This window comes from Myripristis murdjan, chromosome 20, assembly GCF_902150065.1.
Source record: "Myripristis murdjan chromosome 20, fMyrMur1.1, whole genome shotgun sequence".
Classification (NCBI taxonomy): Eukaryota; Metazoa; Chordata; class Actinopteri; order Holocentriformes; family Holocentridae; genus Myripristis; species Myripristis murdjan.
Window position 1 is genome coordinate 5,570,951 of NC_043999.1, and position 27,275 is coordinate 5,598,225.

The following is a 27,275-nucleotide window of genomic DNA, read 5'->3' on the forward strand; positions in this document are numbered from 1 at the left end:
GTTACCGCTACTACTACTACTACTACTACTACTACTACTGCTACTACTACTACTGTTACTGCTACTACTACTACTACTACTACTACTACTACTGTTACCGCTACTACTACTACTACTACTACTACTACTACTACTACTACTACTACTGTTACCACTACTACTACTACTACTGCTATTACTACTACTGTTACTGCTACTACTACTACTACTGCTACTACTACTACTACTTTTACTGCTACTGCTACTACTACTACTACTACTGTTACCACTACTACTACTACTACTGCTATTACTACTACTGTTACTGCTACTACTACTACTACTGCTACTACTACTACTACTACTGTTACCGCTACTACTACTACTACTACTACTACTACTACTACTGTTACCGCTACTACTACTACTACTACTACTACTACTACTGCTACTACTACTACTGTTACTGCTACTACTACTACTACTACTACTACTACTACTGTTACTGCTGCTGCTTCTAAACCTGATTTCTTTCTTTGTCACGTGACTCTGAGTGACTCCCGTCTCCCCTCTCCTCTCAGTCACCCCCTACAGCCCCTACTGGATCCTGACCACCGACTACTCCAGCGTGGCCGTCGTCTACTCCTGCACGGACATCCTCCACATCTTCCACGTGGACTACGCCTGGATCCTGGGCCGCTCGCGCTTCTTGCCCCCTCAGACGGTGAACTACGCCAAGCAGCTGCTGGTCAGCGAGGGGATCAACATATTCAGGATGAAGGCCACCAACCAAACAGGCTGCAAGGACTGACAGGGCTCAGGAGGCTCATGGCACAAGCTGAACACTTACAAGACGGACTGCACATTTTTTTTTTATTTATTGCAAACTCCATGTTGCAAGAGGATGTGGTTTTATTGGCCAGAGTAAAAGGTGAAGATGTTTTGGAGCTGTGCAGAACCCCTGGCCTCTAAAGTTGCAAACATTAAAAATAGATAAAGGAAATGAAGTGTAAAAATGTACCAAGTACCAAAAAAAAAAAAAAAAAAAAAAAAAATTAAATAATACATTCTAACAATTAATTCACAATAAATGGAATTCATAATATCTTTAAAATTAAAAAACACCCACATTTATTCCAATTTGTATGAAAATAATTTTTCCAAGTCATCTGGCCTTGTTATTTTCATGTTATATCTCTTGCGTATTAATTTGTTTTAATTCCACACAAACCAGTTCAGTCTTTAGTGCTAACAGTCTACTGTATAGAACTGCCTACAAGGATCAAGTATAGATTTTGGCATCAGAGAAGCCAAATGCTGACATAGAACTTAGGCAATGTACACATTAATATATCATGTTTATATTGGAATAGGGGATATGTTGATTTATGTTAGAACCAAGTGCAATCAAGCAACTGAATGATGAAGTTTGTGGTGATGGGAGGAAAACAGGGACATTTTCTATGTAAATTAAAGCTTTGATCATAACTCAGATGTATGGTGATGCGTCATTTTTGAACAGCATATTTGAACATTATCAAGACTCTCCTTGAAAGGATAATAAGTGGCAAAGTGTGTGATCAAGAGGAAGCAAGCGGTAAAGTTGCACACCTGCTCCAGTGTGTATGGTTGTAAAATAAACCTCATGTAGTGTGTTACCACTTGTTTGGAGCCTCACTCCTGTAGTGGTGGTATTTGGGCCAAAGTGCCATAAAACCAAACCATCCAAAACATTTTTATTCCACTAACAATACCTTTATTAGTTCACATAATATACCACATAATAACTACAAGTTTTGGCACATTCTCTATGTACAATATGGGTTCAGGTCCTGCTGTGAAGCAAATGAAAGGAAATGGCTGGTAACTTTGTGATTAAAATTGGGCTTCTGCTTCCCTCTGCTGGGGAAGTCGTGCAACTGCAGGCATGTGTGTATGCCTCTCACTGAGACTGGTAGTTTGCGATCCTTATGAAGTTTCCAAATGCTCTATATTTACTTGGCAAGAAAAAAAAATCACACCCTCATCGTCATTGTAAATCTCTTATATACCTTATTCCACTGAGGGGGACCTGTCCTCTCAAAATTAATAAATTTGTGGCTGAAATATGTAAACAAGATGTATTTGCAGTGTCAAGATTTGGGCACTTAATCCTCTCCACTAACTTTGCGGACCTGCCAAAATGTTTGTTTGAGCTTTTGCACCCAAATGATACAACATGATATGACACTGACAAATATGTACTATAACCCAGAAAGTGTGTGTCTAATTCATTCTCTATGGAGTGCAAATCCAAAACTTTGTTATTAGGGAAGATTTGAAATTTTTTATTATTTATTATTTGTATTATTTACAATGAGTTTGTAATGTCTGGAAATAGAAGATGATCTCTCTTGCATATTTTATGCAACCTGGAGACCTTAAGGAAGGACTTCCCTGCACTTTCTAACACACACAACCCTGTATACATAATCTAGACAAGGCTTGGCAGAGCTGGGGTCCGTGTGTGTGTGTGTGTGTGTGTGTGTGTGTGTGTGTGCTGGAGGTCCACTGCCCATCCCTCCAGTGAGCCCCACACACCACAGAGCTCTGTGGACCAGCAGTTCAGCAGCAGCATCTTTCTGCGCGGCTTCCCAAACTTTATCCAGGTAAAGATCTGCAAATATCAGTTTTCCTGCATGCCGTTTTAGTCTCTCAGAATTACGAAAATCGCTAAAACTTGTCAGCCAAAATATTGCTATTGTACCTGAGAGCCGATATGCATTCACAGCTGTTGTTTTCCCAATAGTAAGAAACCTGTAGACTCTGTTTGTGCTACATATGACCAGGGCTTGTTGGGTGTTTGTGTTCCCTCAGGAGGGCAAGATGAAGTGGCTCAGTCTTCTCCTCTGTCTCATCGCCTGTCATCTCAGCGGTGAGCACTGAAATCACTTTAAAAAAAACAAAAAAAAACATTAAATCAAAGTTTGAATGCAGTCTTTATTGGAAAAGTTGATGTGCTGTGGTAGGACTCTTGTTGAGCTTGTTCAGTGAAAAAAAAACAAAAAAACACCAGTGGCACATGAAAATGATGCAGGAGTAATCTTCATAAAACGAGTGCAAAGCTGTGAGTCCTGTATGATTCCAATAGATATGACAGTGCTGTGTCAATCGACGCATGTGTACAAAGAGCACTCTGTGTGTGTCTCTATGATGAATTCCTTCTGCCTCTCACTCTGTGTGTGTGTGTGTGTGTGTGTGTGTGCGCGCTCAATGCATACTTGCAAACAGTCAGCAATAATATTTGAGGAGGGAGCAGGTATCCGGGAGTCCTCTGGGAGGAAAGCTCAGTTTCCAGGCCTGAATCGTGTCTTTGTCCATGAAAGGCACTGGAATGCCCGGGATGTTAATTTTTCTCTCTCTCTCTCTCTCTCTCTTTCTTTCTATCTCTCTCTCCTCCTCTCACAGAGGCCAGAGTCATCCCAGAGGGAGGTAAATAAATAACATCTTCTGCTTTTAGACACCCTCATATTTTAAATGCATCGCAGACAATTTTACTGCTGCAGTAATATTTTAATTCAGCCAGCTCATCCACTCAAACAGAATCTCTCTAATAGGAGTTGGTAGTGCTCAATTAAAAAAAAAAAAAAAAAATTAAAATAAGTCAAAATGAGTCTACAGAAGGCTTGAAAACACTGAAAAAATAGAGAGTGCTCTTAAAATATGAATGAGTTGTATCTTTGTTCAGCAGTTATAGTTCATATGTTTTGGCATATAAATATACAGCAAACATCTGACATTGAACTTAAATATATATCTGACACTAAAAACAAAAAAAGTGTAGGGCTGATTTAACATGATTTTTCCGCCAAAAATATCATATTGCAAAAGAAAAAAAAAAAAAATTGTTGCTCATTTGAGGTGAGGTGCAATTTGACCAGTAAGTTGCCATACATGAAATGCTTCATTGGTAGAAATCTGGAAACGTGACATGACCCCCACCCACCTCTGGCTCCTCACAAGGAGCACTGTAACACAGCATAGCATGGCTCATTCATGTTTCAGAAAATACTGGCCCACCTTTGCAAGATTTTACTCCCCCAGAGCTTCTCAGTTTAATGGAAAATCCACCCGGAGACATTGCAACATGTCTTTCTTGACTTTTGCACCAAGTGCAGCCATAAAAAGCTGAGAAATACAGCACAGAGGAGGCGGAAATACCAATTTGAAAGCAATGAAGCAGCAGATCAGAATTCACTCTTTGGAGGTTGCTGAAGGTCATTCGGGAAATGTAAGAGTCATTAACTTAAGGAAAACTAGACAAAAGAGGATTTAGGAATATCAAAAAAGGACAAAACTTCATTACAAAGCAGCTTGTGGAATGGACATCATAGATTGGTGATATCTAACAGTGTGAGGATCAGCAGGTGGAGTTTTGCTCTTGTCCCCTGTCCTCCACTGACCTGCTCTGTGTCCGCAGTGCCATATGATGAGCCTCCAGCGGTTCCCTACTGGCCCTACTCCACCTCAGACTTCTGGCACTACATCGAGTACTTCAGATCCATCGGGGCCTACAACCAGATCAACGAGCTGGCCCGGGCCTTCTTCGCCCACCAGCACCTCGGAGACACCCTGGGATACGAGACCAACCAGGGGCACGAACACTGAGGGGACCGGGAGGAGGGCAAGGGAGGATGAGAGAGGACGGGACGGGGCAGGAAGGGGAGCGAGAAGTGTACATACATGGCTGGCAGAAAGCAGAGGGCTACAGTGACATCCTAACATCCTGCACACAGCATGGGGGGATTTTAGCAGAGAGAATGAGGCTTAAAAGATAAGAACAAAACATTAAAACATAAAGGTAAATATGAAGGAGACAACACTTTTTTTTTTTTTTTTTTTTTCCAAAGTACTGTATGTGTTAGTATTAGCATAGTCTTGTGTAGGATTCAGTTTTAGTGGAAATAACCCTTCCCCTTTTATTTTGCATTGCATTATATCTTCATGTAATGTGTGATATCAAATAAATACAATATATTTCTGCGAAATGGTCGTGTTCACGGTTATTTCAGTGGAGCAGACACTAAACTATTTTTTATGTGAGCACTATTTCTGTATTTTGCGAACAAAAGATGAGTAGCGGACCAGGGTTGCCAAGTCCGCGTTTTTTCCGCCAAATTGGGCTACTTTTTAAGTGTTGCCGCGGGTAACAAATTTTGTCCGCGGGTTGGGCTTGGGCAGACCTGTAGCATAACTGTGGCTTTGTTCAATACAGTTCTGTATGACAGGGACCAGGGCGAGGGATCTCAACATGTCTAAAAAGAAACTGGACAACGCTGTAAATAGTTCAAGTTCATGGAGTTTTTTCCCGTTCTTTTTTATGTTGGAGACAGCCAGCAGTTTAACAGGTGAGCTGAATTGATTTTCAATTGCCTTTGCCTGGGAAATTGCCTTTAATTTTTATGATGTTATTTTATAGATATTATAGTGCATTTTGCAATTATAGCAATGCTGTTGGACTTTAAAAGCAACATATATGGATTTTTATAGGCATATTTTGAGTTCTGGTATTGGGCTGATTTTTGGGCCGTTTTTATACCCGGTTGGGCGGGTTTTGGGCTGGTTTTGAGATGCTGTTTGGCTGCTTTTGTCTCACAGATCTGGCAACCCTGTAGCGGACTAAATGTATCGGGCTGACGGATATAGCCGGACGCTGTTTGGTGTGACACAAGACGGTGCCGCTTTGTTTACGTCTGTAGCGAGCGGCTAACTAGCTAGCCACGTACAAACAAGACTCCGCGGCCGTGTGTTAACTTAATGATAAAGAAGTGACAGCAAGGCGACATGAAGCCGGCGGTGGACGAGATGTTCCCTGAGGGCGCGGGTCCCTACGTGGACCTGGACGAGGTTTGTGTTGCCAACAGCAACAAGTTCATGTGACCGGTAGCGAGCTAACGTTAGCCTGCTAGCTGTGTAGCTGCGGGGGGAGACAGGTGGAAGTCCGCAGGGATGTTATCCGAAATAAAAACCAAAATACTGCCCACCGAAGGCTTTAAAATATTATCACGCAGTCTGACTTGGCCAACCTGGAGACTGACTAAGTATTTAACCACACCTGTGATTTGATATGTCTTCATTAGGGCTGAACCATATGGTAAAAAAAAAAATATTGCGGTTAAATTCGCAGATACCGCGATAGTCCAGTAATTTTAGGCCAAAATTGGGGTCAACCCAGGACAAATTGCAAGAGAAGCAAACTCAACTGATTTTGTATCCTCAGTTTGTCCTGAGTGAGGGAAAAAAAGTCCCAAGAAATCCCATTGGTTGAAAGTTTTGAAAATCACCTATTTATGACCACATATTACCAAAAAACACTGTTTTTAACACACAGGGGAAAGGAGTTCAACATTTTACTTTCAGATATCACTATAAAAATTCACAAGTTGATTGCACACACAAAGACATGAAAAAAAGTCAATTACAAGTTCTTTGAATTATTCTGTTTACACATGCATATCACACATTATCTGATTTGATATGCGCTAATAAGGAATATAAGGAATAAATGCCAGAACAGATATTTAAACAGTGAATTAAAAGGTTACTACATATACAGTAACCTTTTAATTGACTGTTATATAGTAACCTTTTAATTCACTGTTTAAATGTCTCATCTGGCATTTATTCCTCATATTCCTTTTTAGCGCATATCAAATCAGATAATGTGTGATATGCATGTGTAAACAGAATAATTCAAAGAACTTGTAATAGACTTTTTTTCTTGTCTTTGTGTGTGTAATCAACTTGTGAATTTTTATAGTGATATCTGAAAATAAAATGTTGAACCCCTTTCCCCTGTGTGTTAAAAACAGTGTTTTTTGGTAATATGTGGTCATAAATAGGTGATTTTCAAAACTTTCCACCAATGGGATTTCTTGGGACTTTTTTTCCCCTCACTCAGGACAAACTGAGGATACAAAATCAGCTGAGTTTGCTTCTCTTGCAGTTTGTCCTAGGTTTTTTCATAAAATGACTGGACTACAATGTTTTCTGGAAAATACGGTTTGAAGGCCAGGGCATCTCTGCAGTCACAAGTGTGCTTTTTCACACATTTTACCTTTTATAAATAAATAAATAAATGAATAAATATAATGAAAATAAAAGAAAGTACTTGCCCATATTGTGATTTTGATAACATTTCGATTTATTGTTCACCTCTTGTCTCCACATCATTATGGGAAATTATTTTTATTTTTAGGACAGTTTTCCTGTCTTTGGCTTTTAATCGGTGCAGCAGCCTACATGGTTATGATTTCACGTCACTTCATAGACATTTTAATGAAATGTCAGGTTGACAAATAAAGTTGCCGTTCACTAAACAGCTGTTTATTTTAAAGATGTCTCCTAATGCTGCACGGTAGTCTGATTCATACCTGAAAAATAGACTGCACTCTATGAAACATATCAAGCGGTGTTGCACTGAGACACTGGCATGATGCTGATTTTATTTAGGGCGATCTCATGCTCAACAAACTGTTTAGATGGAGTAAAAAAAAAGAAAAAGAAAGACAAATCCTAACCATACGCTCTATAAAGCAGACAGGCAGCTTGTTCATCCTGTTGGAATATGCTTCTTCCCTCCTGGGCAAAACAGGTGGTGATTTCCCCAAACCTACTGAGGTCTCTGCAAAAGAGACCAAATATTTGGCCAAAAAAACATTTTAGACAGCTATTGTTCTTTTTTCTAGTTGTTTGTAAATTCCTATGGAACAAAAGTCTTTAATTTTCCTTGTTTTTGTCCGACGTGCTCACATGACTGGCTGTACCTGTGTGTGTTGCAGGCAGGAGGCAGCAGCGGCCTGCTCATGGACCTTGCAGCAAATGAAAAAGCAGTGCACTCTGATTTCTTCAATGGTAAGGCTGTTCCTTTCCTGCATCATGAACCTGTATCCCAAACCCTACTTCTTCCTAAACTGTATCATGCACACTGCATAACATGCATTTCAAATAACAAGTCTGGTACTTACACTTAATTTATTGAACAGTATTGTAAATGTGCGGGTCCGTGGCGTGGGCACAGTTTGCTGCAGAAACTGAAGGGGGGGCAGCTTTGAGGAGTTAAGGAGAAAATCATTTTGGAAAACATAAATTATTTTGTAGATCTGCAACATGACAAGAAGCGAACAGTAAGAGGATAAAGCCACATGACCCGGACGTAAAGACAAAGTGAAAGAGAAATGTTTGGTAGCAAAGTAAAAACCCGGTTGTGGACTCAGTAATTCTGCATGGATTGCACAGGTTCACACCAGAATTGACAAACTAAGTAAAATCAGTATTTTATTAGCTTTAGATATTAACACTTATAACTTAAATCCATGGCAGTATTTACCTTTCAGACAAAAGTGGCTTCCCACCTTGAGTCTCGAAACCTGTTGTCTCCCTGTAGACTTCAGTTAAGGCACCAGCAGGCAGACACGCACACGGAAACATGTGTGCAGACACACACTCACACACACACACACACACACACGCACACGCAGGCGTTCATAGAAACATACAAACACTCAAGCTAATCTGTTTTCCGTCTTGCAGCGTCGGCTACAGGCGAAACAGTTTATGGCTCAGCGGCACATGACCTAGAAAAGAGCTGATTGTTAAAAAGGAGAAGAAAGAGAGAGAGAGAGATGGTAAATTGGGTTTATAGCTGCTGTTAGACTGAAACTCAGCAGGACATCCCGCCAGTCAGCCACTTTGAACACACACACACACACACGAAAACGCACACGTATCCTTGGGTTGCTGGTGTTTTTAACACTTGCTGTGGATTCCCAGTGACTTCCGTAGCCTCGGCTCCTGTGTGGCTCAGCCTTTTTCGGGCTCAGTAGGCAGAACATGTCACTATCAGGGGTTTAAATCCCACTGGGATCCAAACCCCTGTCATCCTGCTCTCACGTTCCCCTTTTCTATCGACACGGCGGCGGTGCTGTGTGGAAGTTCGGCTCAACTCCTCCAAGAGCCAGCCTGTATTTCCACCAGCTTGAGAGACGAATGAGGGAAGACGTCAGTATTATAGACATGACTCCCCTTTGCGTTTTTTCTTATAGTGCTTTTATTCTCTTTTAATGTTTTTCAATTTCTTCATTATTCGCTCCATAGATTGAATAACAGCGGCTTGCTTTTCCTCGCACAGCATGGATCTCCTCTGTGAACTCTCCAACTTGGTTTGGACTTCTCTGCTGCATCATGTTGGCAGAAAAATGTCAAAAGAAAACTGTTTTGGGGGTTAATTCACTCTTTTTTTTTTTCCTCGCCAGTTTTCCTGGTCGAGCGCCGGTGTTTTTGCTGTCGAAACCGTCAGAATGGGTCGTGGTTCGGCATCCGCTCCGGCACCAGCGGAAAAGAGCGAACACCTCGTCCAGATATAACAAGTCACATCAATGTTTGAGAATCAGGTTCCTCTGCTGTTCACACGGCGTACGTCAGAACTAGCAGCTGTTAACACGACAGTCAATTTCCTCTTAACGATGACAGGAATTCCCTTAAACTCCATGCGTAGTGTCAGAAAATAGAACAGGCACACCCGTCAGCGGCGTTGCTCACGGCACTGCAACGGCTGCTTGACAAAGTGCACGTGACACGTTGCACCAGGGCTGTCAGTGTGTCCAGAAATCATGTTTGAATGAGTCTGAACAAAGTGAGCTGTTTAGAAACCAGTTAAGAGAAAACTGACTGTCTTGCTGAAATGTGTGCTGCAGTCATGGAGGGAGGTCCCGAGACACTCTGGAGTGTGAATATATAAAATCCTTTATTCGAACTGGGAGACCCAACGCGTTTCGATGATTCACACACCCCTGATGAAGATGTAATCATCGAAACGCGTTGGGTCTCCCAGTTCGAATAAAGGATTTTATATATTCACACCCCAGAGTGCCTCGGGACCTCCCTCCATGACTGCAGCACATACACTACTCACAAAAAGTTAGGGATATTTGGCTTTTGGGTGAAATTTATGGAAAATGGAAAAAGTTCACGCTACAGTGATATTATATCATGAAAGTAGGGCATTTAAGTAGAAGCATGCACTGGTGATTTCCTCATCTCAAACAATTTCTTGAAACAAAAGCCAACAACAGTGGTGGATATACCACAACAAAAAATGTCAGTGTCAATAACTTGTCATGTGCCCTTGAGCATCAATTACAGCTTGACAACGACGTCTCATGCTGTTCACAAGTCGACTTATTGTCTGCTGAGGCATGGCATCCCACTCTTCTTGAAGGGCGGCCCTCAGGACATTGAGGTTCTGGGGTACAGAGCTCCGAGCCTCTACACGGCGACTCAGCTGATCCCATAGGTTTTCTATGGGATTCAGGTCTGGAGAAAGTGCAGGCCACTCCATCTGAGGTACCCCAGTCTCCAGCAGCCGTTCCCTAATGATACGACCTCGATGAGCTGGAGCATCAAACACCTGATGTGAATTTTGCCGTTAAGCTCCTTGTTAGAGAACAGCAACTTGTGCAAAAAGTACTGAAACACTGAACAGTTGGACATGTGCATTCAAAAGTTTACAGAAGGTCACATTAAGTTCACCTGTAAAGGTTCTAATGCATTTTAGGTTCATCCTGAAATTTCACCCGAAAGCCGAATATCCCTAACTTTTTGTGAGTAGTGTATTTCCGCAAGACAGTCGGTTTTCTCTTAACTGGTTTCTGGACATTTTCCCCTTGAAGAGCACCTGAGTTCATTTGCTCTAAACATTTCAAACACCGAGCCCCTGAAGCGTTCACCACCACCCCTTCTTTTCTGTAAAGTGAGCTGTTTGTTTAAAGCCTCGTTATGTCCTTCTGTTTTATTTTCCATACACAAAATGTTAACGTGAACGTGCGTTTTAAGACCAGCACCTCCTGGAACTGACAGCCACGCCACTTCAGACGGTCAGCTGCAATCCTCCAGTCTTGAATTTGAACGGATAAATACAACATTTGATTTTTCATCAAGTGACAGCCTCAGAGTGAGCACGGCCACAATGATAAATGCAGGATGTGGACATTTGAAGTTACGTCTGCGTCTGAAATTCCACTCTAACTCGCCGTTTCGTGCGGTAAAACAGTGTGTGAAATTTCTCGGTATGTCTGAAACCTTTGTATGAATTCAGAAATATTACAGTATGCAAACGCTGGACTCTATGTTGGCATGTTTCCAACAATGTAGTGCAGTAGTTTAGTAAAAGTAATCGCACAATAACACTGAAATTACACACAGGCCGAAGCTAAATGCTACCTATTAATTCTCAGCGATATTTATGGCAGTGACTGTTCGACACGTAAAGTAAAATTTCCAGTAATTACTATAAGACGTGATTCTGGAAATAATGATGACTAAAAATAAACGATAAATTAGATCAAGTCATGGCAAAGATGCTGCGAGGTGCAGTTCGAGCTCGCCTGCGCCTCGCGTTTTCGAACATCCTCCCACAGGAGCGAGCAAAAGCCGAAAACCAAAAGGTGCATCATGCTTATTGTGCCTACCCTTTAGACCCTTAAATATCTTCTTACTAGAAGATACAACAACACAATCAGAACAAGAACAGAAAACAAACAGTAAACAGAGACTAACACAAAACAGACAAAAAAAAAAACAAACACAAAAAACAACTGAAAGGAAATGAAACAATATATCACTTGAATTTACAAGACAAAAGAGAAATACAGAAAAGTACTAGAAACTAACCTTTACGTTATTCATATCACACTATTGCTCTATATCTCGCTATTATATTTGATCTGTACATCTTTTTAAATTGATTTATTGAACTACAATTTTTTTAACTTTTTATCTAATCCATTCCATATTTTTACCCCTATAACCGATACACATCTATATTTGTTATTTATTCTTGCATTAGTTTGCTCAGATAGATAGATAGATAGATAGATAGATAGATAGATAGATAGGTATACTTTATTGATCCCAAACTGGGAAATTCACACGTTACAGCAGCATCATCAATAAAAACATAGAATAAAATTAAAATTAAAAGTATATACAGTAGAGACTAGATATGCAAAATATATACACTAAAGACAATAAGGGCTAAGTATATACAATAAAGTAGCCTAAGAATATGAGATGTTTAAGTGTTGAAATGTTAGAAATGTAAGATATACTGTCTGTGCATCTGAAAAGCTGCATGCGGCTTTTTCCACACACAGAAGTGTGTTGAACGGTAGGACACGCGGAGCATGGAGGCTGTGCAGCGCTTGGTTTAACCCGTCCACACAGCACTTAGTGTCTTTATAAGAGCTGCAAACACATCAGGCAGGAAGACACGGCAGGTTGCAGCGTAATTAGCTGAGAATGTAGGAGAGCAGGGGAACAGAGGGACTAATTCAAACTTTGCCCCTCTCTCTGTCTTTCTCTCTTTTCTCTCTCCACTTTGCACTTTTCTCTCTGTCTGTCACACCTGCAGACTTCGAGGATCTGTTCGATGACGACGACCTGCAATGACCGGATACCTCTGTGCGTCTTCCTGTATGTGTCTGCTCATCAGAATGAAGAAATTTGGGCTTTATCCTTCCTGATACAAGCTCTGCATTTGTGTAGCCTCCTGCTGCCACCCTCCCAAAGACACACACACATCTTTAAGTCACCACTTTGCTGAAATAAAGCCTTTTTTTTTAAAAAAGAAAAAAAAAAAAGACTCATGGTGAACCAGGTGTCTGTGAATTCTGGGAATCCCATACATTCCTGCCTCGGAGAAAATTATGAGTATGGTTTTGCAGTCGTCGTGTTTGAATCTGCTCGCGGCTGGATTGCAGGTTTGTGGGTGCCGGGGAACACCTGTTGGCACATGTAATTACATACGAGATACAGTGCGAACATGACCACTAAATGTTTGGTTGGGGCACCGCGGGACGGGAAAGGGGGGGGGGGGGGGGGGGGGGGGGGCTGCAGAAGCGCGGAGATGCAGAAAAGATATTGAGCGGACGAAGCGCCGACACTCGGGCGCGGCTTGGAGCGGAGACGCGGTTCGCTGTCAGGTCGGCTTTCCAGGCGATGTGGAAGAGGCAGTCATGGGAGAGATCTGATTTGATTTTCCGTTCAGATTACAGTCACACCTCGCTCGTCAAACACTGGTATCGATTGCTTTATGAAACTGGGAGTTCTTTGACAACAAATCAGATTTTCATGTCTTCATTTTCTGTTTTTTTGCCTCAAACTGAAGGGGCTGGTTTGTCCGGAGAGGCAGAGGACATGAAAAATGAAAACACTTAGGCCGTACAACCACACTGTCATTATAATCCTAATTTTATATGCTTATACAGTAATGTGAAAGTGGGACATTTCCCCCAAAGGGACAGAAAGAAGACTGTTTACAGCAGATTACTACAATTTGAAGAAGCAGTTGCTTTGACAGAATAAGCCTAGTCAGATAAATCAGGCAACTAGGACTTGTTTTTATGTGCAGTCAAATAAACAAAGGAAAAATCAAATGAGACTAACGCGAAGACTCACTGCAAAAAGTCAAAATCTTACCAAGATTATTTGTCTTATTTCAAGTAAAAATGTCTTATTTCTAGTCAAAATATCTCATTACACTTAAAATAAGACATGATCAGCTCAGAAATAACTTGTCTTTAGACAATTTTCTTCTTCTTCTTCTTCTTTATGGTTTTTAACGGCGGCTGGCCACCTTTGCGATGGGGCATTACCGCCACTTTAGACAATTTTCACTTGTTTCAAGTGAAAATCTACTTGAAACAAGTGAAAATTAGCTTGAAACAAGAAACAAATTTTGCCAATGGAACAAGCTAATTTTTCCTTGTGACACAAGTGAACAAGTAAAAATTTGCTTGTTCCATTGGCAAAATTAGTTATTTCTGAGCGGATCATGTCTTATTTTAAGTGTAATGAGATATTTTGACTAGAAATAAGACATTTTTACTTGAAATAAGACAAATAATCTTGGTAAGATTTTGACTTTTTGCAGTGCACATTGGAGTCGCTCAGTGTTCAGCCGCCTCAGCAAAGACAAAAAATGATGAAAAATATTTGACAAGTTCATTTGGGGGAAAAAAGACAAATGTCATTCTTGAAAATAAATAAATAAATAAAATAAGAGAATCAACTGGCTGTTGTATGTGATGCTTCACCAAACATATTTCCAGAAATCCAAATTGATTTCAATATCGCTGATGCAATAGCCTCCAGGTAGGCCTGTTTTTTTTTTTTTTTTTTTTGGTTGATGCAATCTGGAAACAAAAAGCACTGAAATGAAAATGACGGAGAGATCTGTTTTTGTAAATGATCTCTTTATTCCAGCTTTGACTATATCCAAAAAAATATCACCTTAAGTAATCATGCACCATCTCCAAACTACTGCAACATGTTTAAGGCCATTTTCACTTCAGTGCATCCTTTCCAAACAGTTAAAAGCTCAAATTCAATTTTGTGAAATCAGCTTCCAAATTTAGGTGACACTATTTCAGGGTGAATATCCCATTTTCTACATAAACGGCTCCAAACATTTCCCAAAAATCGGTTCCGGCACGACTGCCGAACGTCTGTATGATGAAATTCCTGGAGCAACCAGTTGGATTGACTGGGATTGCATCATTCATCGCTGCACTACGGCTATTTAGAGATGCACATGACGCCAAAATCATCCGTCTGTGTGTGTGTGTGTGTGTGTGTGTGTTTATTACTGGCAAGCCTGAACACAGCTAAACTGAGGAGGAAACTAAAGATTATGAAATTCCTCGTGTGGACCAGCTGTCAGTGTGTGTGTGTGTGTGTGTGTGTGTGTGTGTGTGTTCACATGTAGACAGAGGCTGTGGTCTTGAGAAGTGCTTATGTGGCACCTCAGCTCCCCTCATTATTCCCCTCTGTTTTCCTTTTGCCTCCCTCTGTCCAACTTTTTTTTTTTTTTTTTTTTAACATGTTGCATCCAAGAACAGACAAACAACAACAAACATGTCAACAAACATCACCTAAGACAACCTCTCTCTTACCCCCCCACCACCCCCCAAAAAACCCCAATTTTCAACGTCTCCATCTTTAAAATTCGGTCCTAAACTTCCCACCTTCTCTCCCTTCCTGTCTTTAATTACGGGGCCTCTGATTGGTCAGGTCCTTCGGAAAGTTTCAGCCAATCAGTTGTCAAGTAGCGGTGCCCCACAACCCCCTCAGGAGGTCTGCGTGTGCGGTTTTTCTGTGTGTATGTTAATGAATACCTGTTTGTGTGTGTGTGTGTGTGTGTGTGTGTGCGTCCAAGATGACAGGCTCTGTTTAAAACCTGCTGGATCCCTTCATCTGGGCAGTCTGTCAGAAGGGCCACAGGGACAGGGTGCACCAGGACGCTCTTTCATACTCACACACACACACACTCAAACACAAATACACACACACACACAAACACACGCACACACACTTAGAGTGAGAGTCAAAGGACACGTCAAGGAGGACCGAGTCATCTGGCCTTTTCGGCTGCATCAGATACGGCTGCACGTCAGGATCCGGAGACAGACGGAGACGGACCGATAAGCAAGCACAGGTAAGAGAGTAAACACACACACACACACACACACACACACACACTACATGTTTAAACCCAGGTTGGTGGATTCAGGTACTTACCAGGCATTCAAGTTCAGGTTGAAGTCCAGTTTGACGGCTGAAACACACACCTGGTGCTTTGTCTTATTTTACGATGACAAGAAGCCAGCTTGAGGCCAGCACCCTCTGCTCACACGCTCGTCCAAAGCTTCCAGATGAAGTGTCATTTCCCAGCGCCGGGGGGGTCACGCTGGAAATTGAACACCTTCCAGCAGTGACTCTACTCATTTCTAAGTTCTGTCTGCGATGCCAGCCGCTCTGGCAGGTCACCAGGTCCTGTTCCGGGGGCATCCTCATATAAAAGTCAAACTGGCTTGCACAAAAAAAAAAAAAAAAATACAAAGAGGGCCAGCAGACAAAAATATCAGTCCTTGTATCGTGGATGAGAAAAGTTTGTGTTTTGCTCACGAACGTTACAGGTGCAGGTAGCGGGCACCTTTACGAAGATGCTCAGTGCAGTTTAAAACCCTCCATCAGGCCTGGATGTGAAGGGAAGAGACGAGGTAGTTTCATAGCCAGGAGAGAGGGACAAGTTACAATGGATGAGCTGCGTCCGTTTCTAAAACATAAATTATTAATAAGACAAATGATGGAGAGCAATAGAGAGTGAACGTTTGTTATTATTGTTATTTCTCTTCTTAAAACTCACCTCTTTTCTTTGGCTTTTAACTCCGTGTAAGTTGTTGATTTTATATGTTCTTATATGTAGGGGAGAGTGGGGTAAGTAGTGCCAATTTTTACTTAAAGTGCCTTTAAAGAGAGGGGATTACAGTAATGCCTCCAACTAAAATATGCACATATAGTTTAGGATGTTGTGCATCCCTGGGAACAATCACTTTGGATCTTATATAAACTGTTTGAGAAATATAGCTTTCGAAAAAAAAGTGGTTTTGTGGCACAACTTGCCCCCGGTGCGGGGTAAATTGTGCCATTAGAGAAAATACACTGGGGTAAATTGTGCCATTGATAACTGAAGTAAAACAGATCATTTTAATCTCACAAATGATAATGCTATATAAAAGCAAAACAAATTCAATACAAAATGATTTCATTTAATTATTTTCTTTTCTATAACAAGGCCTAGCGCCACATGAACACATACCCAGAACAAAATAAAAATTCAGAAATGAGCACCTGCAAATCATCTTCACCTGAATCTGAATAGTTTTAGTGATCAAAGGTAAGAAGACAATGTACAATAACAATAAAATACAATAAAGTAATATATAGTATATAATCACAAGTTGTTAAACTGGCACAACTTACTCCAGGCCCTTTGGCACAAATTACCCCAAGCCCACCATTTTGAAAAAAAATGCCTCCCCCAGCTGTTTTGAGCTAACATCATGCTAACTGTATAGACTCATGGTGTAGCTTACTAAAGTACTAAAACCTGTGTGAACTGTTTTCAAAGTTTTCTATAATTGTTCAAACACAGCAATCAAAAAACCTTGATCATGGAAATTTTACTTTGGAGGGCAAAAAAATGTTTTTTGAACTTAAATGTGCTTACCTCTCAAGCCATGTGTCTCCTTTCTTTGTAGGATGAGTGAAATGGATGCCTCTTCAGAAATATGTGGTCACATGACCAACTTCTTCTATGGTTTTCTAGATAACAGGGGGGGCACTACTTGCCCCTTGGCACAAATTACCCCACTCTCCCCTACTGTCTTCTGTGATGTCTGTATTGTCCTGTGTTTTATGTTTTTATGTGTTTTATGTTTTTATCTTACTGTACAACACTTTGAACTTCTGTGGTTACTTTAAAGTGCTAATGCAAATAAAGTTGGATTGGATTGGAACATTTGTGGAGGAAACACTGTTTTGGTGTGTGTGTGTGTGTGTGTGTGTGTGTGTGTGTGTGTGTGTGTGTGTGTGGTCCCGGCAGGAGAGGAGGAGGCCGAGTCATGGCAGGGGGACGGAGAACATCGTTTTCCGGTGTGTGTATCATTGCAGCGCTGGCTGTGGTGTTACTGCCTGGTGAGTACACACACACACACACACACACACACTGGAATAAGGAACATTACACATAGCCTTTACCAGGGCTATAATCAGTAATATGTAGGAGGCTACTATAATATTAATAAGCAAGATTATCATGGGTGTTACCCATTCTGACAAAATAAATAAAAGCATGAAATGAAAAAAAAATAAAATAAATAATGGTTCACTTTTAAGGGAAAGTAGGAAGAGGTTCACTTTCTGTCAGCAATACTAAATGATGAGCTTGTTTAACACTTTGAAATAAACACTTCGCATTTCCACTGTAAAATTACAAACATGCATCATTTTACACTTTTCCAAATAGCAGCTGCATGAAGACGGTGATTATCTTCAAACTACAGTTGGTACATTGGAATAAATTGACTGTTTTGTAGATTTTGGAGGTCAATTAATCCCCAAACGTGCTCAACAAAATGCATTTGCTTTTATTCAGCACACATTTACAAAGTTGCTTTTCTCTGTTGGCTCCTTCCTCATCTTCCAGACAACCGCATGCTGCTTTTATTCATTTTTTTCTTCATGTGTTCATATATCTCCTGTGAACCTGTTAAATGAATCTGACTTGGCTTAAATTGCATTATGTATTTGCACGTAGATGGCCCGGGGGAAGAAACTGTTTTTTTTTTTTGAGTCGGTTTGTTTTTCTCCTCAAGCTCCTGTAGCGCCTCCCTGAGGGCAGGAGAGCAAACAGTCCACGGCCTGGGTGTGCGAGCTGTCCCTCGTGATGTTCTGTGATGTTTAATTTCATTGTACTGCTTGTATAATGACAGTAAAGGCATTCTAACTTGAGTTATGATAGTATAAACTGTTTATAGTCTCTTTTTTTTTTTTTTTTTTAAGTGTACGTTCTGCCAATATGGACTCATCTCTCTAAGCGATGAGGCCCTCGCCGGTTCAAGGAGACGGAGGCGTCTCATGGCCACATCGGTCTAACATGGCTGTAACTCAGCTGCGCCTCACGTACATGACAGCCCGGCTCTCCATTATGGCCCTTGACCATCATATGTCACCGGTCCGCCGCAAAGGGAGGGCTGATTTCTCCTCCCCCCGCCTGTTTCCAGTTTGTTCCTGACATATTTACACCAGACCCGGCCTCCCTGAAGCCTCATCTTTCTCTTAAAAACGGCTTTTAAAAACAGACTTGTCTGATAGTTAGAAGGGAAAGAGGGGGAAAAAGAAGCAGCAGGAGGAGGAGGAGGAGGATGAAGCATTAAGGGGGAAGACGGGTGGGTTTCTTTCATGGCTCCTGGTCCTGTAAAAGATTAGTACCTGTCAGCATTGCCCCCACCTTCTCCAAACCACCACCACCCTGTTAAAGCCCTGCGGATTCCAGATGTGCCAGCCGTTTTTTTTTTTTTACAGGCTTGTAAAAAACGATGCAGCGGATACACCGAGACAGCGTCGTTTAGCCCTCGTCTCCCCCGGTCACCTTCACTTCTCCCCCAGTTTCTCCGTACTTTGGCTCGTTGCACTCTTTTCTTTTTTTCCCGGCGACCTTTCACGCGACGATTCGCCGCGTATCTCCCTGATTAGTCCATCAGAGCTTATCAACACCCGCCTCCTTTCCATCTCCCTCCCCTCCTATTCCTTTTCACTCCCTCCACCTTTATCAGGAGCGAGACGCTTAACACTCCCGACACGCGCCGCGAAGCCCCTGTATCGCTCCCTCTGGATGTCTCCTTTAAACCTGTCATCTGCTGTTCCCCCCTCGTTCTTCATCCTCCTTCTCCTCCTCCTCTTCCTCTCCTTCTGTGAGGCATTAACACCTTTTCCCCGTGGAGATGAAAGAGATCGGGAGCAGAGCTGAATCCACTCTTTCCTCCGCCGGGGTCAAACAGTACACGTACGTGCAGAAATGTGTGCATGTGTGTGTGTGTGTGTGTGTACGTAGGCGCACACACACACACACGTATCCACACAAGTGCACACACAGCCCCTTTGAGGTAGCGCAGCGTGGGCTTGCTGTTAACAGGCTCACCTATAAAATCTACAAAGAGCTGCAGTCACCAGCCCTTCAGGCAGAGCCAATTACCTCTGCCCTGTATAACATGTGTTTGAGATTTAATGTCAAACATGATCATTTATGGATTACAGGCACTTTAAAAAAATAAGTCAGAATACACAGAATAAGCAATTCCATCTGTGTGTTACAGCTTTTCTTTGCTATTTTGTTTTTCTTTCTTTCTTTTTTTTGTCCCTGTAGGATTCTTGTCTGCTGGACCGGTTGTGCAGAAACACAAAGGAAACGGTAAGGATGTGATTTCCACTGTAAAATGCTGTTTTCATAGACCACGCCGTGCCTGTAATAAATGTGTCCGTGATTATTTTTTAATGCTTACACCGCTTGACTCCACTTGTGTAACAGAAATCCATTTTCAAAACTATTCTTCCACTTTCTCTGTCTCCTAAAGCTCGATTTTTTTCTTTAATGAAGTGGGAATGAAAATCTTTTTTTTAATTAAAATATAACGTACAAATTTATCAGTCTACCTCATTTTTTTTTTTTTCATCCTGGAATAAATTTGAGAAAAAAAGAAAAAAAATATGTATGTCTTGCCCCAGAACGTGCCACTTTATGAGCGTTTGAATTTCGCCAAATGAAACCTCAATCAATCAATCAATCATACTTTATTTGTCTCACAAGGGGAAATTCAGTTTAAGTTACATCCCGTCCAAGAAACACAAAAAAGACATGACAAATACAGGGTTACAGGATCGGGAGAAACCTTGAAGGTCACTGAAAAGTCCCTGAGTTTGACCTCCCAGTGAGCATGTCTCCCCTCCATTTCCCGTCCTCAGCGGGGGAAAGCATCCAGGAGAAGGCGGCCGCCGCAGAGGCACACAGGAGGCTGATCCGCCACCGCAGGAACATCAGCTGGTACAAACAGCACGCCGACTTCTGGAGCTGGTACAAGTACTTCACCGACAACGGCAACCAAGAGGCAGTGAGTAAAACACAAGAAGCACACCACGCTTTGGATTTTCCCCCTGACGCTTCCTCTTTAAGCCAGAGTAGAAGGACATTTTGAGAACATCTTGCTTTCCAAATTTGATGCATTTCATTCCTCCTCCTCCTGTTCAAAAGGTGTAAATAAATTAGAGATCATTGAGGAGAAAGGTAGTTAAAAAATCTTTGATGTTTTATTGGTTTTTATTCACACCTACTGGTTCAGCATGAGTTACAGATGCACCGTCCAGAAAGTGAAACTAAAGGGAGTTTGATTCAAGAGAATGAAAAGTTGGTATTTTTTTTTATCTTTACATTTATTGTCAAATGGACACCGTGCACAATTTCCCAGGGTTGATTTAAGTGAAGACCCCTTTAAACTACATGGTGCATTATTACACTGCAAAAACACAAAATCTTACCAAGATTATTTGTCTTATTTCAAGTCAAAAATGTCTTATTACTTGTTTCAAGTGAAAATTTGCTTGTTTCATTGGCAAAATTTGCCAGGGGAAAAAGTGAAAATTCACTTGAAATAAGAAAATTAGCTAGAAACAAGAAACAAATTTTGCCAATGAAACAAGCAAATTTTCACTTGTTTCAAGCAAATTTTCACTTGAAACAAGAGACAGTTGTCTAAAAACAAGTTACTTCTGAGGTGATCATCTTATTTTAAGTGTAATGAGATATTTTGACTAGAAATAAGACATTTTTGACTTGAAATAAGACAAATAATCTTGGTAACATTTTGAGTTTTTGCAGTGCATCCCAACTCACTGATAATTTACATGCTTATTTCAATGTTTTCTGTTAAGTGAGTCTTGTTTATATCAGCTGTCAGTAGTTTTGCATAGCGCACCTTTAAATGGGTATACATTATGACAAGAAAAATCAGCCAACGTGGTGAAAAGGGGTGATTTTTAATTCAGTTGTGTCTTTTTCTCCTCGTGAAAGTTGCAATTTGCTCTGCCGATGTGTCTAAGTATCTCACTAAATGCCTCCCTCGCTCTCAGGTTCAGGAGCTGGACCGCATCTACCTGGCTTACCTGCAGAACAAGAACCGCGCCGAGGGACGCAAATCGTACAAGGCCTACCTGCGCCACCTGGGGGAGATCTACAAGTCCTGCGCCGACTCGGAAGACCCAAACTGTGTGGCCTCTTACACCGCCAGGCCGAAACCAGAACCCCCTAAGCCCGCGCCGATCAAAACCTGCGATCCCACCAAAGACCCGTACTGCCTGTACGCCGCTCTGGTGCAGGGAAAGAGCCCCTACCTGCCCCTGGTGCTCCCCGCCGCCGCGGCCCCGGCCCCCGCGCCCGTCAAGGCCCCGGCTCCTCTTTACGTCCGCTCTGCTGTCCCAGTCAAGGACCCCCACTCAGGGTATCACTACTACTCCCCTGCAGTGCAGTCTTTCCTCTCCAAGGTACCCGCCGTTGCATTATCATATATTCCTCCTTACTGTGATTTATGGAAGGATTTAAGTTCAGTGTCAGCCCACTGGCTCACAAAGGCTGTTTGGTGTAATAAAATAACGTCTTATGGACTAAAAAGAAATTTTTTCTAGATTTTATGAAATACACTGCAAAAAGTCAAAATCTTACCAAGAGTATTTGTCTTATTTCAAGTAAAAATGTCTTATTTCTGGTGAAAATGTACTTGAAACAAGTTAAAATTTGCTAGAAACAAGAAACATATTCTGCCAATGGAACAAGCAAATTGTGACACAAGTGAACAAGTAAAAATTTGTTTCAAGTAAATTTTCACTTGAAACAGGTGAAAATTGTCTAAAGTCAAGTTATTTCTGAGGTGATCATGTCTTATTTTAAGTGTAATGAGATATTTTGACTAGAAATAAGACATTTTTACTTGAAATAAGACAAATAACTTTTGACTTTTTGCAGTGTATGTATCAGTTTGATACAAACCTTAGCGGTTCACAAGGCTGGGAAAAACTATTTTTCATGCTTAATATTTCTTTAAAGAATATTTGTGCTTTAAAAAATATTTTTGTGTTACAATGCTGGGAAAGCTCACTGTAACTAAAAACCATTTGTCCTTATTTATGTTTTTTTCATATGAGCTGATGGTCTTATTTAAAGTGTTTCATAGTAACTTGGCTGTTGTGCGACAGTCTCTCTAACCGGCACGACACCTTTGCTGATTCTCCCTGTTTTTCTCTCTTCAGGAGCAGAAGGCGGAGCTGCTGCGGATCTGCTCTGCCGATGACGTCGAGTGTCTCCAGTACCACCTGAGAGCCGCCTACGGCTACAAGCCCTCCGCCGGGCCGCTGCCCTCCTACGCCCACCTGGGCTGCGACCCCAAGAGCGACCCCAACTGCAAACCCCAGCTTGTGCAGAAAGCCCCCTCCGGTCTCTACCTCCAGTACCCGGGCTGCGACCCGCTCAGAGACCCCTACTGCGCCTATGCAGCCTCGCTCGTGGTATATTTTTTCTATTGTTGATTCAAAATTTTTCGCACTCAAATCTTTACTAAAGAAGAGTAATAATAACTTTACTTATGTAGTGCTTTCCAAAACAAGTGCTGTACCATATAGACGCCTGTTGCAGAATCTGATCATGGTGGTTTTTTGTGTTATTTGCCCCTGCAGGCGCCCCGTGCCCCTAACCCTCCTGCCCCTGCTGGCCCAGGTTCCTGCAATCCTCTGTTTGAGGATGGCTGCAACCCTTTGACTGCCACCAGGTTTTCCTCACCCCCGGGGACGTACAAAAACGAGGACAAAGAGGAAGCCGCTGCCATTCGTGCTGCCCCTCCTGCCGCTGAGCAGCGCCACGACCCCTACGCTATGTTTAGAGAAGCTTACGCTAATGCTAACGCTAACAGAGCCAGCGATCCTTTTGCTATGTACCGCCAGGCGAGCGCTCCGGCTCCAGCTCCGGCTCCAGCGAGTGACCCGTACGCCATGCTGCGCCAGTACATGGCCCAAGCCCAGTCCAGCGACCCCTACTCTCCACGCATGGAGGCCGCCCCCGAGGTGAACGCCAACGATCCTTTTGCTATGTTCCGTGAAGCGGCAGCCGCCATGCATCGCCGCGGCCCCGCCGTCCCCAGGCAGCAGTACCCGCTTCCCCAGCCCCGCTACGAGGAGCCCGCCCAGGAGGAGCACCATCCTCTGGGCCCGCCGGGTAAAACCAAAGAGGGCTACGACTGCTTCATCGGCTACGACCGCGAGTGCTTCCCAGTGAGGCCCAGCGAGCCTCGCTCCGGAGCTTCCCGCCACGCCGCCTTCCCCGCCTTCCCCGCCCTCCCCGCCCGGGACTACGAGCCCCACCTCAACTCTGACGGCTCCCGAGCCGGCGTCATCGAGCCCGCCGACCCTCACTGCGACCCCGAGTACGACCCCGACTGCCGCCTGCGCCGCTACGAGCCCGAGGAGGCCCAGCCCGAGGAGGCCCAGCCGGAGCGCCACGTCTCGGAGGAGCACAGCCAGGGGGCGGCGGAGAGCGAGCAGGAGCAGCAGGAGGCGGAGCCTTACGAGAGCGGCCAGGAGGAGCCCTACATGGCCTACCCCCAGGCCTCACAGGGCATGTCCAGCTTCCAGGACATACTGAGGCTCTACGGAGACAAGTTCCCCGAGCAGGATGATCACAGGGCCTATGCAGACGACTACCGCAAGAAATGAACACATACACACACACACACACATAGACACACACACACACACACACACGTGCATATAGGTGGACATATGTTCTTGCAGCTTAGCATATGCTCTAGACTGCCTCACTGATAGTAACAGCACATCCGGTCTAACTGGAGCAGATATGGGACACATGGGAAGTCTATGGACCGACTGACACAGAATGTCCAGAAATTCTCAACATGCACGTCATATGCACACATGCTCGCACACACACACACACACACACACACACACACACGCCTTTCTTTAGCCGTAGGAGCGCACTTGGCAGGCTGAAGGTGTTCCAACAATGTTCTCGTCTCTGTCGCTGCTTTCGACCTGTTGTTGCTTTTCAGTTTCTTCACTTCTCCACGCTCAGCTTCACCTCCGCGTCTCTGCATTCCACATGTTTTTATTTGTTTGTTGCTTTGTTGCCAATGATGGATTATGTAAAGATTTTTTTTTTTTTTTTTTTTTTTTGTCACTTTGAATGTTCTAATAAAAGCTCCAGAAAAGGGTGTGCCTTTGCTTTACTGAGTGACGCCTTGCTTTTGATGCAGCCACCCGGCCTAAAAATCATATTTACCCACTCACTATCAATGGGAGAAAGATGTTCTGTGTGTTGAGGTGATTTTGGAAAACTCAGCCCTGATATATTGCTCACATAGCGAGGTTGAAATTGATTTTCTGTGCCTGCCTTTTACTGCTGCGTTAATTGAAGAGGTTAGTGTTTTATCTATTTTGGAATAAAAACTCGTTAACATAATTTTATATACCATACAGAACTCCTTAAGTCTCTAAAATATTGTGATTTTGTCAGCCTGAATTGACAAAACCATAAAATAGTCACATAAATTGTTTTATTTTACTCCATCAATTTACTCACTTCTTTCTGCTGGTGGATATTTAATTTTACGTTCCTACAATCCAATTAATTTCTTAAACTGGACTCACTGGGAGTGATCCCTCATTGGCAGATTTTTATGACACTACCTCTATTTCTGCAGTTATTCATCCTCTTTACAACCTTAAAAAAAACCCTCATATGAAATCACTGATACTAAAAGATGTAACAAACTCGCTGTGTCCTATATTAAATATACAGTTTCTCTCCAGAGTGAAGTGTTTACCTTTTGAAAAATGGTAAAGACACTGATAACATAACTGTAGACATAAACATAAGATTCACATTTAAATTATTTTGTGTTTGTAATAATAATAATAATAATAAAACTTTATTTGTAAAGCACCTTTCATACAAGAATTGCAGCTCAAAGTGCTTCACAATAAAAAGAAAAACATTTGAAACACATTAAATGAAAAAAAAAACATTAAAAAGAATAAAACAGCACAGGGTGGAATTAAAAAAGGAAAAGGCAAATAAAACAATAAAAGACAACATATAAAGTACATTAGACTCATGAAGTACAGTAGATGCATATGAAGTACAGTAGATACACATGAAGTACAGTAGATACATATGAAGTACAATAGACTCATAAAGTACATTAGACTCATGAATTACAGTAGATGCATATGAAGTACAGTAGACTCATGAAATACAGTAGACTCATATAAAGTACATTAGACTCAGAGTACAGTAGATGCATATGGAGTACAGTGGATGTGTATGAAGTACAGTAGATGCATATGAAGTACAGTAGACTCATAAAGTACAGTAGACTCATGGAGTACAGTTAGAGTTCTCATCGGGCCTGAAAATTAAGACCCGACCCGACCCGGGCCTGACTGGGCCAGCCCGAGGCCCGACCCGACCCGACTAATTAACCGAACTTTAGGCCCGACAGCCCGATAAAGCCCGAAAAAAAAAATCGCCAAATTCGCCATTATTTAGCAGAGCCGGTCGGCCGCGGCACCGGGGCACCATCAGTCGGTATCAGGCGAGCCGGCCGCGGCACCGGCCAGCATCAGGCAGCTCACCTGTCAGATCCGGCAGACCTGACGGGTGGGCGCGGTATCGGACGGTGCCGCGTCCGGCCCGCCTGATGCCGACTGATGGTGCCGCGGCATGTGCGGGTCAATACGGTAGTCTAGAAAACTGGAGATTTTTTTTTTTTTTCTCGTGCGCCCCCAAGTAGATTGCGCCTTGGGCAGTTGCACTGCCCATAGCAGAAACCGTCCCTGCTGCCGAGTCTGCCAGCACAGCAGGATACTGCTGCAACGCTCTCTCACTTGTTTGCGCTGCGCTCGCACAGCTGGTTGTCTTTCTGTCACTGACAGTTTAGCCTCCAAATCCAATCCAGTCTCTCACTCTCTCCACCAGTCACATAAAAATGAAACGTCATAATCAATAACAGAACACATAATTCTATTTTTTTATTTAAAAAAAAAAAAAAAAAAAAAAAAAATCCCCCACAGAACCCGAAGCCCGACCCGACCCGCCCAATTCACGTAAATTTTAGGCCCGACCCGACCCGAAAATGTCGGGTCGGGTCGGGTCGGGTCGGGTCGGGTTCGGGCAGAATATGAGAACTCTAAGTACAGTAGATGCATACGAGGTACAGTAGACTCATATGAAGTACACTAGATGCATATGAAGTACAGTAGATGCATATGAAGTACAGTAGATGCAAATGAAGTACATTAGACTATATGGAGTACAGTATACTCATGAAGTACAGTAGATGCATATGAAGTACAGTAGATACATATGGAGTACAGTAGATGCATATGAAGTACAGTAGACTCATAAAGTACAGTAGACTCATGGAGTACAGTAGATGCATATGAAGTACAGTAGACTCATAAAGTACAGTAGACTCATGGAGTACAGTAGATGCATATGAAGTACAGTAGACTCATATTAAGTACAGTAGATGCATATGAAGTACAGTAGACTATATGGAGTACATTAGACTCAAAGTACAGTAGACTCATGAAATACAGTAGACTCATATAAAGTACAGTAGACTCATATGGAGTACAGTAGATGTATATGAAGTACATTAGACTCATATGGAGTACAATAGACTCATGTGAAGTACAGTAGATGCATATGAAGTACAGTAGACTCATAAAGTAATTAGACTCATATGAAGTACAGTAGACTCATATAGAGTACAGTAGATGCATATGAAGTACAGTAG

At 42.4% G+C, this 27,275-nt stretch overlaps 4 protein-coding genes across 5 annotated transcripts in view; all 4 read left to right on the top strand.

The window, feature by feature from the left end:
* The window catches only part of apodb (apolipoprotein Db), a 6,840-nt gene extending 5,870 nt beyond the window's left edge, over positions 1-970 (top strand). For both annotated transcript variants that reach the window (XM_030079371.1, XM_030079370.1), the window contains one exon: positions 561-970. In XM_030079371.1, the coding sequence (XP_029935231.1) occupies positions 561-790 (230 nt within the window). In that variant the 3' untranslated portion in view covers positions 791-970. The remainder of the gene's footprint in view (positions 1-560) is intronic.
* Positions 971-2,427: 1,457 nt separating this feature from the next.
* On the top strand, positions 2,428-4,776 carry otos (otospiralin). The gene is made up of 4 exons (XM_030079372.1): positions 2,428-2,627; positions 2,836-2,893; positions 3,427-3,450; positions 4,439-4,776. The coding sequence occupies exons 2-4, from the start codon at positions 2,845-2,847 to the stop codon at positions 4,624-4,626; spliced, it is 261 nt and encodes an 86-aa protein (XP_029935232.1). The 5' UTR covers positions 2,428-2,627; positions 2,836-2,844; the 3' UTR covers positions 4,627-4,776.
* An 882-nt stretch (positions 4,777-5,658) lies between these two features.
* cops9 (COP9 signalosome subunit 9) lies at positions 5,659-12,665 on the top strand. The gene is made up of 3 exons (XM_030078775.1): positions 5,659-5,865; positions 7,800-7,872; positions 12,428-12,665. Exons 1-3 carry the CDS (start codon positions 5,803-5,805, stop codon positions 12,463-12,465), a joined length of 174 nt encoding a protein of 57 aa, XP_029934635.1. The 5' UTR covers positions 5,659-5,802; the 3' UTR covers positions 12,466-12,665.
* Positions 12,666-14,913: 2,248 nt separating this feature from the next.
* and1 (actinodin1) lies at positions 14,914-24,688 on the top strand. Its single transcript, XM_030078791.1, has 7 exons — positions 14,914-15,511; positions 17,462-17,553; positions 19,784-19,828; positions 20,380-20,525; positions 21,541-21,951; positions 22,714-22,968; positions 23,137-24,688. Exons 2-7 carry the CDS (start codon positions 17,481-17,483, stop codon positions 24,166-24,168), a joined length of 1,962 nt encoding a protein of 653 aa, XP_029934651.1. The 5' UTR covers positions 14,914-15,511; positions 17,462-17,480; the 3' UTR covers positions 24,169-24,688.
* Positions 24,689-27,275: the final 2,587 nt, after the last annotated feature.

Coding starts and splice junctions, on each gene's coding strand:
- otos (XM_030079372.1), top strand. CDS start 2,845: ATGAAGTGGCTCAGTCTTCTCCTCTGTCTCATCGCCTGTCATCTCAGC. Junction 2,894..3,426: donor CATCGCCTGTCATCTCAGCG/GTGAGCACTGAA, acceptor CTCCTCTCACAG/AGGCCAGAGTCATCCCAGAG. Junction 3,451..4,438: donor CAGAGTCATCCCAGAGGGAG/GTAAATAAATAA, acceptor CTGTGTCCGCAG/TGCCATATGATGAGCCTCCA.
- cops9 (XM_030078775.1), top strand. CDS start 5,803: ATGAAGCCGGCGGTGGACGAGATGTTCCCTGAGGGCGCGGGTCCCTAC. Junction 5,866..7,799: donor CCTACGTGGACCTGGACGAG/GTTTGTGTTGCC, acceptor TGTGTGTTGCAG/GCAGGAGGCAGCAGCGGCCT. Junction 7,873..12,427: donor GCACTCTGATTTCTTCAATG/GTAAGGCTGTTC, acceptor TCACACCTGCAG/ACTTCGAGGATCTGTTCGAT.
- and1 (XM_030078791.1), top strand. CDS start 17,481: ATGGCAGGGGGACGGAGAACATCGTTTTCCGGTGTGTGTATCATTGCA. Junction 17,554..19,783: donor GGCTGTGGTGTTACTGCCTG/GTGAGTACACAC, acceptor TTGTCCCTGTAG/GATTCTTGTCTGCTGGACCG. Junction 19,829..20,379: donor GCAGAAACACAAAGGAAACG/GTAAGGATGTGA, acceptor TCCCGTCCTCAG/CGGGGGAAAGCATCCAGGAG.